The sequence below is a fragment of the Mustelus asterias genome, chromosome 11 (genome assembly GCF_964213995.1).
Source record: "Mustelus asterias chromosome 11, sMusAst1.hap1.1, whole genome shotgun sequence".
Classification (NCBI taxonomy): domain Eukaryota; kingdom Metazoa; phylum Chordata; class Chondrichthyes; order Carcharhiniformes; family Triakidae; genus Mustelus; species Mustelus asterias.
In genome coordinates, this window is record NC_135811.1 from 48,303,472 (window position 1) to 48,319,589 (window position 16,118).

The 16,118-nt window shown below is 44.0% G+C and overlaps 2 protein-coding genes across 3 annotated transcripts in view; one reads left to right on the plus strand and one right to left on the minus strand.

Moving 5' to 3' along the window:
* The window catches only part of rpp30 (ribonuclease P/MRP 30 subunit), a 33,665-nt gene extending 33,469 nt beyond the window's left edge, over positions 1 to 196 (minus strand). Inside the window, exon 1 of one of the 2 annotated variants that reach the window (XM_078223557.1) lies at positions 64 to 196. The gene's annotated coding sequence lies outside the window, so the exon portion shown is untranslated. The remainder of the gene's footprint in view (positions 1 to 63) is intronic. The other variant, XM_078223558.1, reaches the window with a different exon arrangement.
* A 58-nt stretch (positions 197 to 254) lies between these two features.
* The window catches only part of kif20bb (kinesin family member 20Bb), a 102,403-nt gene continuing 86,539 nt past the window's right edge, over positions 255 to 16,118 (plus strand). Inside the window, exons 1-4 of the mRNA XM_078224409.1 lie at positions 255 to 454; positions 5,029 to 5,185; positions 11,492 to 11,587; positions 11,680 to 11,799. Of these exons, the coding sequence (XP_078080535.1) occupies positions 5,030 to 5,185; positions 11,492 to 11,587; positions 11,680 to 11,799 (372 nt within the window). The 5' untranslated portion in view covers positions 255 to 454; position 5,029. The remainder of the gene's footprint in view (positions 455 to 5,028; positions 5,186 to 11,491; positions 11,588 to 11,679; positions 11,800 to 16,118) is intronic.

Consider the following 16,118-nt stretch of genomic DNA (forward strand, 5'->3'; position numbering starts at 1 on the left):
ACTCAAAGTGAGCCCAGCCACCAAAACTACAATTCCCAGACCCCCGCTCCATCTTCTTCCCACCTCGTTTCGATATATTTAGTGACAACATCAACGAAACGCTTTCTCTCTTTCACCTCAGGCTGATTAGTTCGGCCCCCTCAGCAGCGGCGGCGGCGGTTGGAAGGCAGCGCTCGAGCCGAGAGGGGGCGGGGCCTCAGCGTGGTAGCAGCACCGCCTCCACCCGTGATGCCCCGCGGGGCCACTGCCACCTCGCCATTGGTGGAATTTAAACTGGGGGGCGCGCGGCGGGAGCGTTAGTCCAGCAGAGCGCGCGGCGGTGGCGACGAGAGCAGCCCGGAGCCGAGCGGCCGTCAGTGTGAGTGACTGAGAGGTGCCAGCGGGTCCGCTTCCACACCTGCGGGGCTATTCGGCCATTATCTGACCCATCGCTGTTCCGCCCCTTGTCGTCCAGGTAAATCCAATGTTTCCCGCCCCCAAAAAAGCAGAGTGACCGCTGGGCTTGTACTGAACCGGGGGGGAGGGGGGAATGAGACTGACCGACGTCACTAACAAATCTGAGCCTGACCGACGTCACTAACAAATCTGAGCCGGAGGTTTCCCCGCCTTGGTTAACATTCGCTCCCTTCGCCCGCTATCCGTGTTGTTCAATCCTTTGAATAGACCTATGGATGTGCAGGTTTAAGTTTATTTATTAGTGTCATAAGTAGGCTTACATTAACACTGCAATGATGATTGCCCATGCTAAACTGTCCCAAGATGTGCAGGTTAGGTGGGTTGGCCATGGCAGGAAATGCCCCCTTGGTGTCCAAAGATGTGCTGGTTAGTAGGGGTGCAGAGTTAGGATCTGGGTGGGATGCTCTGTTGGAGAGTCTGTACAGACTTGATGGGCCGAATGGCCTGTTTCTGCACGGTATGGTTATGTACATTAAACTGATCTTTCTCTTCCCCCTATCTGTAATGACAACACTACATTTTGCAGCCTCTCCTTTCTTTCTCCTCTATGTACTCTATGGATGGTATGTTTTGTCTGTATAGTGTGCAGGAAACAATACTTTTCACTGTATCCCAATACATGTGACGATAATAAATAAAATCCTGAGGACTTTGGCTCCTGTTCTTGCCCTTCTTTAACAAGTGTTGCTTGTGTGCTGCCTGGTTATGGTGGCTGGCGCACATACTAGATACTAATCCAAGCGCCATGTAAAGGATCTCGTGGATTTTATTTGAACAAAACGAGGGAGATCTCTGTGCCTTGGTTAACATTCTATTCTTGACTGAAAACATTTCACGTTGAATACTGCACGTAAACAGTAATTTCACCCAACTGATTTGTACTGATTTTTCTAAGCCTCTTCTCCCACGTATCTGTGCATTCTTCTTGTCCTTTCTCCATGTAGAAGCACTTCATTCCCATTTGCTGCTTTGTGACATTGTGTGCACGTTAGTTATTATGCTTGTCTACATAACCATAGTTGAATTCGGAACCAATTCGTTTACTGAGTGCTATTGTGGAGAGTGTGAGATTTTTCTCTTTCTTAAACTTTATTGTTTTTAGCATTTTGTAGGACTAAAGTCTATTGATCATCTCAGTACCTCTTGCACATAGATAGCTGTTGGTGTAACATGGAAGTGATTTCAATGTCATCTTTTATAAGATTCACCCAAAAGCAACTATTTAGTGCCTTTTACCACAATCACAGTAGAACCATAGAAAATTACAGCTCAGAAACAGGCCTTTTGGCCCTCCTTGTTTGTGCCGAACCATTTTTTGCCTAGTCCCACTGACTTGCACTTGGACCATATCCCTCTCATCCATGAACCTGTCCAAGTTTTTCTTAAATGTTAAAAGTGACCCCGCATTTACCACTTTATCCGGTAGCTCATTCCACACTTCCACCACTGTAAGCCCCCCCCTAATATTTCCTTTAAACTTTTCTCCTTTCACCCTTAACCCATGCCCTCTGGTTTTTTTCTCCCCTAGCCTCAGTGGAAAAAGCCTGCTTGCATTCGCTCTATCTATACCCATCAAAATCTTGTACACCTCTATCAAATCTCCCCTCATTCTTCTACGCTCCAGGGAATAACGTCCCAACCAATTCAATCTCTCTCTGTAACTCATCTTCTCAAGTCCCGACAACATCCTTGTGAACCTTCTCTGCACTCTTTCAACCTTATTTACATCCTTCCTGTAACTAGGTGACCAGAACTGTGCACAATACTCTAAATTCAGCCTCACCAATGCCTTATATAACCTTACCATAACACTCCAACTTTTATACTCGATACTCCGATTTATAAAGGCCAATGTACCAAAGGCACTCTTTAAAACCCTATCCACCTGTGACGTCACTTTTAGGGAATTGTGTACCTGTATTCCCAGATTCCTCTGTTCAACTGCACTCTTCGGAGTCCTACCATTTACCCTGTATGTTCTTCTTTGGTTTGTCCTTCCAAAGTGCAATATCTCACACTTGTCTGCGTTAAATTCCATTTGCCATTTTTCAGCCCATTTTCCTAGCTGGTCCAAATCCCTCTGCAAGCTTTGAAAACCTTCCTCACTGTCCCATTCATAGAATTTCTAAGCGCAGAAGGAGGCCATTTGGCCCATTGAGTCTGCACTGACCACAATCCCACCCACACCCTATCTCCATATCTCACACATTTACCGTGTTAGTCCCCCTGATGCCAAGGGGCAATTTTCTATGGCCAATCAACCTAACCTGCACACCTTTTGGAGTGTGGGAGGAAAGATGTCCAAATATGTGTGGGTTAGGTGGATTGGCCATGCTAAATTGTCCCATAATGTCTAGGGGACTAGCTAGGGTAAATGCATGGTGTTATGGGGATAGGCTCTGAGTGATATTGTGGTCGGTGCAGGCTCGATGGGTTAAAAGAATCCTACAATGCAGAAGGATGCCAACGACACCGGAGGTAACCTATGCAGACACTGGGAGAAATGCAAACTCCACAGCCACCCAAGCCGTGAATTGAATCCGGGTCCCTGGCGCTGTGAGGCAGTAGTGCTAACTACTGTGCCGCACATTATAAAGCAAAATTGATATTGAGCCACAAAGGGAACTATTAAGTCATATTGCTATGATCCCCAGAGAGAGAGACCAATAACCTTTTTTAGAGAAATTTAAACTTCTAGTAAGTAGCTGAAAGGATGTCACAGCAAGATTTCTTTCAAGACTTTACAAACTAAAAGCAACATTTGCCAAACATGCTTTGAAGTAGGTAACTTCTATAGTTACAGAACATAACTGCCCCTTTTAATTTTAATACAACTGAAAATCCCACTTGAGTTATGTTTTACATTTGCCTTTAAGTAGACATTCAGTTTTTGTGAAACCTGTCCTGTCCTTTTCCTTTCCAACCGCCATGGCTACTTTTAACTCCATGTTGTGGGTTATCCTGGAATTTTCATGCTGGCTTATGCTCTCGTGCAATGTCAGCATCTATTATAACGGGTGTGCTAACTGGGCACTTGGAAAATAATTGTAGGATTGGGCAGAGCTAACATGGATTCTGTTGGAGTCATTTGAGAATGTAGCTAGCAGAATAGATAAGGGGAAACCAGTGGTTGTGATATATTTGGATTTTCAGAAGGCTTTTGTTAAGGTCCTGCACATGGGATTGGGAATAATATACTGGCATGGTAAGTGGACAGAGAATTAGGATAAATGGATCATTCTCAGGTTGGCAGGCTGTTAGTAGTGGGGTATCTCGAGGAGCATTGCTTGGGCCCCAGCTATTCACATTCTATAGCGATGCTTTGGATGCGGGGACCATTGAATACATTTAATACATGCCAAATATTTCAGAAGTTGTAGAAAATGTTTAATTCAGGTATTAATAGAACTGTCATTAACTTCAAGCGGTTAAGAAGATAATGCATATTTACGCTTAATTGGATGCAGTGGGAGCATGTTGTATGCAATCAGCATGCACCTCACTTCACATGCTCTGCACATGTGTATCACTTCAGTCATACCAGTAGGAAAAAACTACATGGACAGAAACCAGCAGAATGTTGCAATTCTGCACGTGGATAACAGCCAACAAAAGGTCTTGTAGGTCGCACTCAGAACCCTGATGGGCCACATGTGGCCCCCAAGCATCCAGTTGCCCACCACTGGACTAGGTGATTCGATCATACCAATGGTCTGTGCTGCAAGAAGAGTACCAGTAGCCATGAAACAAAGTCATTGAGCTCTGGTGGATGATGGCTCCAGGTGTCATAATTTCCATAGTTAAGGGCATGGAATAAGTTTCAACAATGGTGGCTGCAGTTTTTTAAAAAAGGAACAGTCAGGATATGCATTGAACTAGTGCACTTAAACAAAGTGCTACTCTGACCCCATCACCCTGTGAAGGCAGTGGAATAGGTGTTGAGACATGCCAAATACCAAGGTGTTCAGCATTCTTGATGTGAACTGTGCATTCTGGCAGATCCCGTTAGATTGCGCTGATTTTCTTTTCTTTGCTCTCTGCGGCTTGCATGCAATATGTACTGATAACAGTTTCTGGTTAGGTGTATATGTGTTAAAATGTTGCAGCCACTGTTTTAATATAGGAAAAATGGTAGCTAATTTGCACTCAACAAACTCTCAAACAACAATGTGATAATGACCAGTTCTTATGGTGTTGATTTGAGGGGTAGATATTGATGTGGAGATGCCGGCGTTGGACTGGGGTAAATATTGACTAGACATTAGAGATAACTCCCCTGCTCTTTTACAAAATAGCATCACTTGATTGAGGGAAACACGTTATCTGCATAAAATACATTATCTGCATAAAATGTAATAAAGTTGTTTTATCACATGATCGATACAAGTCAAGTTACAGAAATCATATGAATTGAAATAAACCTTGAATCATGTGACATCAGTTCCAAGCCTTTCCACATTTGTGGAGACTTGCCCTGTTGCATTCAGCACTTATGACAATTTTCATAACCTCATGGACTTACAATGTCAAAAATAAAATGTAATTTACCAATAATTGTTTGTTTCTTAGCAGAATGGAACCAGTATTAAACTCTAAGTTGTCATTTATACAATCGCAAGGAATTGCAAATGAAGAACAGGAGATGTCTACTGCAGAGGATTTTGAAGCCATTAAAAAGGATTTGATTGATGAACTTTGCCAGGAAGAAAATTCAAATCCATCACGTGTGGTAAATACATAATATGATTTGTCTGCATGCAGCAAGATTTGGACAATAGTGAGGCTTGGGTTGATAAGTGGCAGTTGGCATTTGTCATGCAAGTTCCAGGTAATGACCTACAGGAGAGAATCTAACCACTTCGTCTTGGCATTCAATTGTATTACACTGCCAATTTCCCCAAACCATTAACTTCCTGGACGTCATTGTTGACTAGAAACTTAACTGTATCAGCCACAAATGTTATGACTAGTATAGCAGGTCAGATATTTTGGACTCAAAATCACTCCCAACATCTAATCACAATTCAAGAGTTTGATGAAATCCTGCCCATTAACTGCATGGCTCTGGCTGCAACAGCATTTGATGTTTGACCCCATCTTGGACATCGCAGTTCATTTGATATGTACTCCAGCAACCAGTTTGCCAATCCATAAGAACACTAAATAGGAACAGGAGTAGACCAAATGGCCTGTTGAGACAACTCCACCATTCCGTATGATTGCGGTGGATCTTGGGCTTCAGCTCCACTTTACTCCCTGCTCGCCATATCCCTTGATTTCCCAAGATACCAAAAATCTCCACCCCAGCCTTAAACTTGTTCAATTCTGCAGTATCCACAATCCTCTGAGGCAGAGAATTCTAAAGGTTCACAATCCTTTGAGTGAATTAATTTGAGTAATGTCTCCTCATTCCAGTCCTAAATGATTGGCTCCTTCTTCTGAGACTGTGCCCCCATGTTTTAGATTCCCTGCACAGTGGAAGCAATCTATCAGCAGCCATCCTAACAAGCCCCTTCAGAATCTTGTATGGTTTCAATCATACTTCTGAACTCCAGAGAATATAAGCCCCATTTACTCAGCATCTCATCATAGGCCCTTGTTTAGGGAGCCTTAGCTGTGCTGCCTCCAGTAAATTCTTAAATGTGCAGACCAAAACTGCACGCAGTATCCCAGATGTGGTCACCAAAATCTGGACAACCATAGCAAGACTTTGTTCCTGTGTACTAATCCCCTTGCAATAAAAGCCATCTTTAAAGTCATTCATGGAATGTGGGTGTCACTGGTTTGCCCAGCATTTTAATACACATCCCTAATTGCCCTTGAGAAAATGGTGGTGAGTTGCTGCCTTGATCCGCTGCAGTCCATGTGGTTGTCGGTACACCCGCAATGCTGTTAGGGAGGAAGTTCCAGGATTTTGACCCAGTAGCTGAAGGAGATGGTGAGTCAAGATGGTGAGTGGCTTGGAGGGGGATTTGCAGGTGGAGGTGCTCCCATGTGTTTGCTGCCCTTGTCCTTCTAGATGGTCATGGGTTTCGAGGTGCTATCTAAGGAGAGTTATGAGTTCCTGCACTGCATCTTGTAGATAGTACTCATTGAACTGCTGTGGTGATAGAAGGAGTGATTTTTCTTTTATGGAAGGGGTGCCAATTAAGCTGGCTGCTTTGTTCTGTGTAGTGTCAAGTTTCTTGAGTGTTGGAGCTGTGGCGAGTATTCCATCGCGCTCCTGATTTGTGCCTTGTAAATGGTAGATAGGCTTTGGGGAGGTCAGATGAGCTATTTAGAACATAGAAAAACTACAGCACAAACAGGCCCTTCGGCTCACAAGTTGCGTCGGTCATGTTCCTACCTACCTAGACCTATATATAGGCTTACCTATAACCTTCAATCCTATTAAGTCCCATGTACTCATCCAGAAGTCTCTTAAAAGACCCTATCGAGTTTGCCTCCACCACCATTGACGACAGCCGATTCCACTCACCCACCACCCTCTGAGTGAAAAACTTACCCCTGACATCTCCTCTGTACCTACTCCCCAGCACCTTAAACCTGTGTCCTCTCGTAGCAGCCATTTCAGCCCTGGGAAAAAGCCTCCGAGAATCCACCCGATCTATACCTCTCAACATCTTGTACACCTCTATCAGGTCACCTCTCATCCTTCGTCTCTCCAAGGAGAAAAGACCGCGTTCCCTCAACCTATCCTCAAAAGGCATGCCACCCAATCCAGGCAACATCCTTGTAAATCTTCTCTGCACCCTTTCAATAATTTCTACATCCTTCCTGTAATGAGGCGACCAGAACTGAGCACAGTACTCCAAGTGGGGTCTGACGAGGGTCTTATATAGCTGCATCATTATCTCCCGACTCCTCAACTCAATCCCTCGATTGATGAAGGCCAGCACACCATACGCCTTCTTAACCACCTCCTCCACCTGCGAGGCCGATTTTAGAGTCCTATGGACCCGGACCCCAAGTTCCTTCTGATCTTCTACACTGCTAAGAGTCTTACCCTTGATATTATACTCCTTCATCCCATTTGACCTGCCAAAATGGACCACTACACATTTATCCGGGTTGAAGTCCATCTGCCACTTCTCCGCCCAGTCTTGCATCCTATCTATGTCACGCTGCAGCTTCTGACATCCCTCCAAACTATCCACAACACCACCAACCTTCGTGTTGTCGGCAAACGTACCAACCCATCCCTCCACTTCCTCATCCAGGTCATTTATGAAAATGACAAACAGCAAGGCTCCCAGAACAGATCCCTGGGGCACTCCACTGGTGACCGACCTCCATTCAGAAAAAGACCCATCTACAACCACTCTCTGCCTTCTGCAGGCAAGCCAGTTCTGGATCCACAAGGCAACAGCCCCTTGGATCCCATGCCCTCTCACTTTCTCGAAGTCTTGCATGGGGGACCTTATCGAACGCCTTGCTGAAGTCCATGTGAACCACATCTACCGCTTTTCCTTCGTCAACGTGTTTAGTCACATTTTCAAAGAACTCCACCAGGCTCGTAAGGCACGATTTGCCTTTGACAAAGCCATGCTGACTACTTTTGAGCATACTAAACTTCTCTAAATGTTCATAAATCCTGTCCCTCAGGATCTTCTCCATCAACTTACCAACCACTGAGGTTAGACTCACCGGTCGGTAATTTCCTGGGCTATCCCTATTCCCTTTCTTGAATATAGGAACCACATCCGCAATCCTCCGGAACCTCTCCCGTCTCCATCGACAACGCAAAGATCATCGCCAGAGGCTCTGCAATCTCTTCCCTCGCCTCCCACAGTAACTTGGGGTACATCCCATCTGGTCCCGGCAACTTATCTATCTTGATGCTATTCAAAATTTCCAACACATCCTCTTTCTTAATGTCGACAAACTCAATCTTCTCAGTCTGCCGCAATCCTGTAGTACAACCACCCAGGTCTTTTTCCACCGTGAATACCGAGGTAAGGTATTCATTAAGCACCTCTGCTATTACTTCCGGTTCCGTACAGACTTTCTCACCGTCACATTTTATAGGTCCTATTCCTTCACATCTCATCCTTTTACTCTTCACATATTTATAGAACGCCTTAGGGTTCTCCTTAATCTTACCTGCCAAGGCCTTCTCGTGACCCCTTCTGGCTCTCCTAATTTCCTTTGGTCCCTTCATACAAGCCGCATACTCATCTAGATCCCCATCATCGCCTAGCTCTCTGAACCTATTGTACGCTTTCCTTTTGACTAGGTTCAGCACAGCTTTCGTGCACCACGGTTCCCGTAACCTACCAAAACCTCCCTGTTTCATCGGAACGTTGTCATGTAGAGCTCCAGACAAACATTCCTTGAAAATCTGCCACCTTACTTCGGTACTTTTCCTCGCGATTACCTCCTTCCAATTTACACCTCTAATCTGCCTGATGGCTTCATATTTCCCCTTACTCCAGATAAACACTTTCCTAGCTTGCCTGATCCTATCTCTTTCCAACGTTAGCGTAAAGGAGATAGAGTTATGATCACTATCCCCAAGATGCTCCCCCACTGAGAGATCCGACACCTGTCCAAGCTCATTAGCCAGTACCAGATCGAGTACAGCCTCTCCTCTTGTAGGTTTATCCACATGCTGTGTCAGGAAACCCTCCTGAACACACTTCACAAACTCCTCCCCATCCAAACCCTTTACCCTAGGGATATTCCAATCGATGTTTGGGAAATTAAAGTCTCCCATCACGACAACCCTGTTATTACTACATCCCTCCAGGATCTGTTTCCCTATCTGCTCCTCAACAGCCCTGTTACTATTGGGCGGCCTATAGAAAACACCCAGGACCCCTTCCGCTCCGAACTTCCACCCACAGAGACTCCGTAGACAACCCCTCCATGGCGTCCACCTTCTCTACAGCTGTGACACTATCCCTGATCAGCAATGCCCCCCCCCCCCCCCCCCCCCCCCGGCAAACCCAGCACCTGAAGTATCCAGTCCTGTCCCTGTCCCCAAGTCTCCATAATGGCCACCACATCACACTTCCAGGCATCGATCCACACTCTAAGCTCATCCAATTTATTTACTACACTCCTGGCATTAAAATTTGTTGCAGGTTTCCTCACCTCTGACCTGATCTTGGAGCCACAGTATTTATGCAGTTAGTCCAGTTCAGTTTCTGGTCAATGGTAACTCCCAGAATGTTGATAGTGGCGGTTCAGCGATGGCAATGCCATTGAATGTCAAGGAGCGATTGTTAGATTCTCGCTTGTTGGAGATGGTCATTGCTTGACACTTGCTGCTTGTCAGTTCAAACCTGAATATTGTCCTGGTATTACCATTTGCCTTATTTGAATGTGCACAGCCGAATCTCTTTGAACATCAACACTTAAAAGTTTCATGCCTTTTTTTAAAAATCCAATTTTTTGATCCTGCGACTAAGGTAAATGAATGTCACAGTTTCCTAAGTTTTACTCTATCTGTTACCTTGTTGCCCAATCACCTAACCTGTCTAAATCTCTTTGCAACCTCTGTGTTTTCACCGCAGCTTGCCTTCCTACCTAGCTTTGTATCAACAGACTTTAATGCATTGCTCTGTCTCTTCACCCAAGTCATTACTATAGATAGAACACAGTCGAAGGGCCCTTGCACTAATTCTTGCCATACTCCACTATTCACTGTCCCCAACTTGAAAATGCCTTACTTGTGACCGCTACATACTTCATGTCTGAAAACCAATCATATAACCATGCTAATATATCATTGCTAACTCCATTAGCCTTAATCTTGCCTATTAACCTTGTTGAATGCCTTTTGGAAATAAAGATCAATTGCATATATACTGGTTCACCTTTATCTACCCTATTACATTCTCAAAAAGCTTTAATTTGCCGATAGGTGCTCCCTCCTTTCTTGAAAAACGGTACAAAAGTTGCCAACTTCTAAGCTAATATTGGATTTGGAAAATCATAGTTAGCACATCCCAGTATCTGTGTACCTATTTCTTTCAGAGCTTTGGGTTTAGGTCATTAGGTTCTGGGATTTGTTTTTTATTTTAGCCCCTTGATTTTTCTACATCTGTTCTCTCCTGATGGTTACCATCTATTTCCTGTCCCTGCTTCTAAGAGACCATGTTAAACAACTTAAAAGCTCTTACCTGTTTTTATATTTCATGAGCAGTTTCGCACATTGTTTTCTGCATCCACCCCCCCGCACCCCCCCCCTCCCCTCCATCCTCAGACTTGCTACCATTTTTGTTTGCAACATTGTAAGCCTCTTCTTTTAATCTAATACTATACTAAAGTTCCTGAGTGAGCCACGAGTGGCTCTTGTTTATTGTTTTTTCAGTGGAATGTATTTTTGTTGAACATTTTGTTTCCCACTGTTCATTTATGGCCATACAATACAGTCTATGTACACAATTAACCTTGGCCAGTTCTCCCCATATACCTATGCAATTGGTTTCAAGTTTATTAGAATATGCCACATTCACAGTCGACATGGAATTCAATGGTATTTTGATCGTTATTTCCCAGTGGACTTTTTACTATGACAATGCTAGTTAACCCTGTCCCAAGACTAATCTAAGATAGTTTTATTCCTAGTTGGTTCCACAATGTATTACTCTTTAAAAAGCCGTCATAAAAACATCCTACGGACTCACCTTTTAGATCACTCTTGCCAATTTGATTGTCTCAATCCACATGAAGTTTAATCCCCCATGATTATTATATTGCCTTTGTTACAAGCTTCAATAATTTATTGTTTAATGCTTTGTCCAACGGTACAACCGCCTTTAGGGTGACCAGTGTACTGTAGCTGCAGTATGCACTGTCTATAGAATATAATACAGCAAGTTCCCAAGATTTCTTGGGCAGTACTTCCCAAAACTATAGCCTCTGCCACTAGGGAAAGGACAGCAGGTAAGTAGCATTCAAGTTCCTCAAGTCACCACCCCGACTTGGGCTTGTGTTATTTCTTCGTTTTTGCTGTTACAAATCCTGGTCCTCCTGCTCTTTTGAATATAGGCTTGCAAAATTTATTAACTTTCTTTGTTTTCAACAGGCTCTTCAAAAATGTTCAGGTTCAAAGGATCGTATGTGTGTTCATCTTCGTATTCGACCTTTCACTGAAGCTGAAGTTGCACAAAATGAATCTCAGGCTGGTTAACTAAATTATTTTGAATTAAGCATTTAAAAAATTTTGCTTCTATTGATATGTATACTGATATCTTAAACTCTTGGTCCTTCTAGGACTGTGTATCGATAGAAAACTCAACTAGTGTCATCCTGAAACCACCACGGAATTCTTTGGGTTCCCGATGTAGTGATCGAGGAATTGGCCAAGCAGCTCAATGCTTTACATTTACTCATGTAAGTAATAAATGTATATTTTTCAGTTGAATAAAATGGCAATCCTTAGAGGCCTAATTGGTACATCTGTGTTTTTAAAGAGCTCAATGTATGAGTTAATTTTCTGAGCCTGTGTCTACGTGTGGTTAAAGATAGGTGAGTAGCCACTATTTCATTTTTTGATGACAGATCCCAACCTTAAATTTATTAACTGTTGCCATTGATAACAGAGATTACTTGAAATATCTTAGTAATGAGTAGGGAAATCCAATTGGGGAAGTATTTTCAAAAACTACCAAGTTAATTTATACACTTTCGTTGAACATAATTTTTCAATAATTAAGGACAAAGGATGGATACCAAGAATGTCATGCATGATATTCAAATTAAGGGCAGCTTTGGAAGATCTTGGGTTTTGTTTCACATTCTGCCGCAATAGAGCAAGTGGAATGCTGATATACAGCAGTACAAATTGAAGGAAATAATGTTATGATAATAGTATATCCGATCCTGCCCAGTGATCTGGGTGCTGCTTTGGAAACCGTGCAGAGATAATCCACAGGATGGATTTCAATGTTCGAAGGCAGTGATGAGAACACAGATTTATGAATCTCTGCCTGGAAAGATGGCAGTAGAGTGTAAAAAAATTGTACTGAATAGCAGAAATAGAATAAATGACTGTAGGACTATTGATATGGCGGCACGGTAGCACAGTGGTTAGCACTGCTGCTTCACAGCTCCAGGGTCCCGGGTTCGATTCCCGGCTCGAGTCACTGTCTGTGTGGAGTTTGCACATTCTCCTCGTGTCTGCGTGGGTTTCCTCCGGGTGCTCCGGTTTCCTCCCACAGTCCAAAGATGTGCGGGTTAGGTTGATTGGCCAGGTTAAAAATTGTCCCTGAGATGTGTAGTTAGAGGGATTAGCGGGTAAATATGTGGGGGTAGGGCCTGGGTGGGATTGTGGTCGGTGCAGACTCGATGGGCCGAATGGCCTCCTTCTGCACTGTAGGGTTTCTATGATTCTATGATAAAGGGGCATGGACTCAAATTTATAAAAGGCTACGGTTGGAAGAAATTTCTTGATAATGGCACAGAAAAGGAACAATTGTTAAGGTACCAGAACAGAAACCCCAAAGTATGTTATGAAGCCTGACTCGACCCCAACATTTTTTCTATTTTAGCATTAGTGTGAGGATAAGGTATTTTACTGCAGGTGTGATTCTATTGACAACACTACGAAGCTTTTATCAGAACCAACTCTATTTAACAATACATTTAAACTATAAGGAATGAATTAGCATAATTTTACCCATCAAAATACTTAAACATGACAAGATACAACTCTTAACTGCTAATCTTTCTCTATTAGTTCCAATTTAAGCTATATTCCTTGTAGACATAAACTTCTCTTTAAAATCAGTTAGCAAACCCCCAGGCTTAAGTGCTGGTACATGGACTGCTAGTCCTCAAGCCTCCAGAACACCTAGAGAGACATCTGTCTCCTGACACTCAAACAGCAGTCTCCAGAGAGAGAGAGAGGCACCTCTAGCTTCTTTCAAGACCAAGCAGAAACTGCTTGCTTTTCCCTGTAAATTTAGCTCCTCCCATTAGCACAAGCTTCTGTCTCTTGTCAATCAACCTAATCAAACCCTATTCTGAAATTCCAGGGGAAAAAACAAAATTAAACAAACGGAGATTAAAACAAGCACCCTATTATCTAAAACTAATTATTAGCCTGCATTCTCAGCATGTAGCTGCCTGGTTTGCAGACAAATCGGCACCCTGTAAACCAGAGCTGAATTTTAAACACAAGCCCCTCAAGAAACATGACACAAATACATTTCTTACAGGCACAGTATGATCCCACAATTGAAGGATTAATTGAATGCTGTGGTGGGCAGACTTTATGATTATTGAGCTGGAACTGTTGAGATGGGATGGGAAATGTTCGACATTATCTCGAATTCTTCCTCCACGCCAAAATATGAGTTTGCTTCATCATAAAAGGGTGAAATCACATTATGAATGAAATGTTTTCTCACGGTCAAATTTGATGAATAATTGATCTCCTTAACCTTTCCTCCCTTCAGTTTCTGTCCTTCTACCTAAGAGTTCTGCCTGTACCCATTGCTCTCTAATGCAAATTGAAACGGATTATAATCCACTTTTGGACTATTCCAGATCAGATGTCCACCTTGGATGATCGCTCTCATTTAAGGTTGAGAAAGATGAGCATCATAGATACTTCAGTTTTTCAGAAGCATTTTAACCATGCCCCCAGAGGAACCAGCAGAGGATATTACTGTAATCTAGATAGCTTTTCTAACAGGTTTTAGCGAGATTATAACAATGGGTAAGAGTTAGGAAAATGACTGCCTTGTACACGGTTGTGGCGGTCGCTGAAGACTCATTGTTAGGTGTCCAAAGGTGGTGCTTGTAGATTGTATGTCCGTGTCAATGTTAGCCTTAGATGAGAGTTGGCTCCCCAGTTGGGGGAAATGTTCCATGTTTGGGAGAATTTCTCCATTGATCTTGATGGAAGGAGAGCACTTCCCGATTGACTGAGTCAAAAGCCTTGGTCAGGACTACATACAGATACCACCTCCAGGCACTAGAGAGGTCCCATCAATGCTGTCTGAGATGAATTCTCTGGATCAGCTAGGAGGACAGGCATACTGGATCTTGCCCTGGGATGCATTGGTAAAGGAAGGAATTTTAAAGTTTATTTAATTGTCACAAATAGGCTTACATTAACACTGCAATGAAGTTACTGTGAAAATCCCCTAGTCGCCACACTCCTGGCACTGTGAGGCAGCAGTCCTAACCCTGTGTCACCATGCCGCAATGCTTCCGTGAAGGTGTCATGCATGGCTTGGAGATTCTCTTCTGAAAGGGCGAAGGTGGCACTTTCATCTACATATTGAAGTTGCACAAGTGATTTCAATATTGTTTACTACTTAGATTTCAACTGGTAGAGGATGAGAAGTTTTCCGTCTATTGTTTAGACAATATCCACTCCACTTGGAAGCTTGTTCTTGACATGGTGAAGGATGGTGGTGACGAAGATGGAGAAAAGTGTGTGGGAGATGACACATTCCTACTATACGCCAGTCTTGACCTCAAAAGTTTCTGTCATATTTCTGTCAGTGAGAACTGTCACCGGCATCTTGTGGAGGAGTCAGAGGATGTTGATGAATTTCTCTGGACAGCAAGCCAGACGAGACAAAGGAACTACACCATCTACATGCACACCAAGAACAGGAAACGTGAGAAACTCGGCATCACCACCAGCAGCAACCAAGCCTCCCCCGGTACCACAATAGAAAACAGTACCACTGCAGGGAAGTCCATTGTCAACTTGTCGGACTACTCACTTCAACCAGATGAAATCGAAGTTCTCAGCCGAGGGCTTAATTTTTGCCCCACCACCAAAATAGACCCCATCAGTCTCGCAGCAAACACAGGAATTCATCAGGCGAATGAGGCTGCGGGAGTTCTTCCACAAACCCCAAGAGGCCAACAGCGAACACAATGAGACAGCCAATGAACCGGAACAGCCGACAGAGAGATCCGCAGTGCATCCAAAGAGGAAAGAGTCGAATTGGACTCCTCTGGAAGGCCGCTGCCCTTGACTTGACATGTATGCCCAAGCCATCAGAAAGTGCGTCAACACCAAATTCATCAGCCGCACTCACAAGATAGCCCCGAACATCACCCAAGCACAACGGAACGCCATCCACGCTCTCAAGACCAACGGCAAGATTGTCATCAAACCAGCAGACAAAAGAGGGGCCATCGTCATACTGAACAGAATGGATTACTGCAAAGAAGTGTACTGACAACTCAACAACGAGGAACACTACAGACAGTTACCCGCAGATCCGACCGAAGAACACACCCGTCAACTCAACACTCTGATCAAGACCTTTGATCCGGACCTTCAGAGCACCCTCCGTGCTCTCATCCCACGTACTCCCTGCGTTGGAGATCTCTACTGCCTCCCGAAGATACACAAGGCAAACACAATGGGACGGCCGGGTGTATCGGGCAATGGGACCCTGTGCGAGAACCTCTCCGGCTATGTCGAGGGCATCCTGAAACCCATTGTACAAAGAACCCCCAGCTTTTGTCGCGACACTACGGACTTCCTACAGAAACTCGGCACACAAGGAGCAGCTGAACCAGGAGCACTCCTCGTCACAATGGATGTCTTGGCACTCTACACCAGCATCCCCCACGATGATGGCATTGCTGCAACGGCCTCAGTGCTCAGCGCCAACAACTGCCAGTTTCCAGATGCAATTTTACAACTCATCCGCTTCATCCTGGACCACAATGTCTTC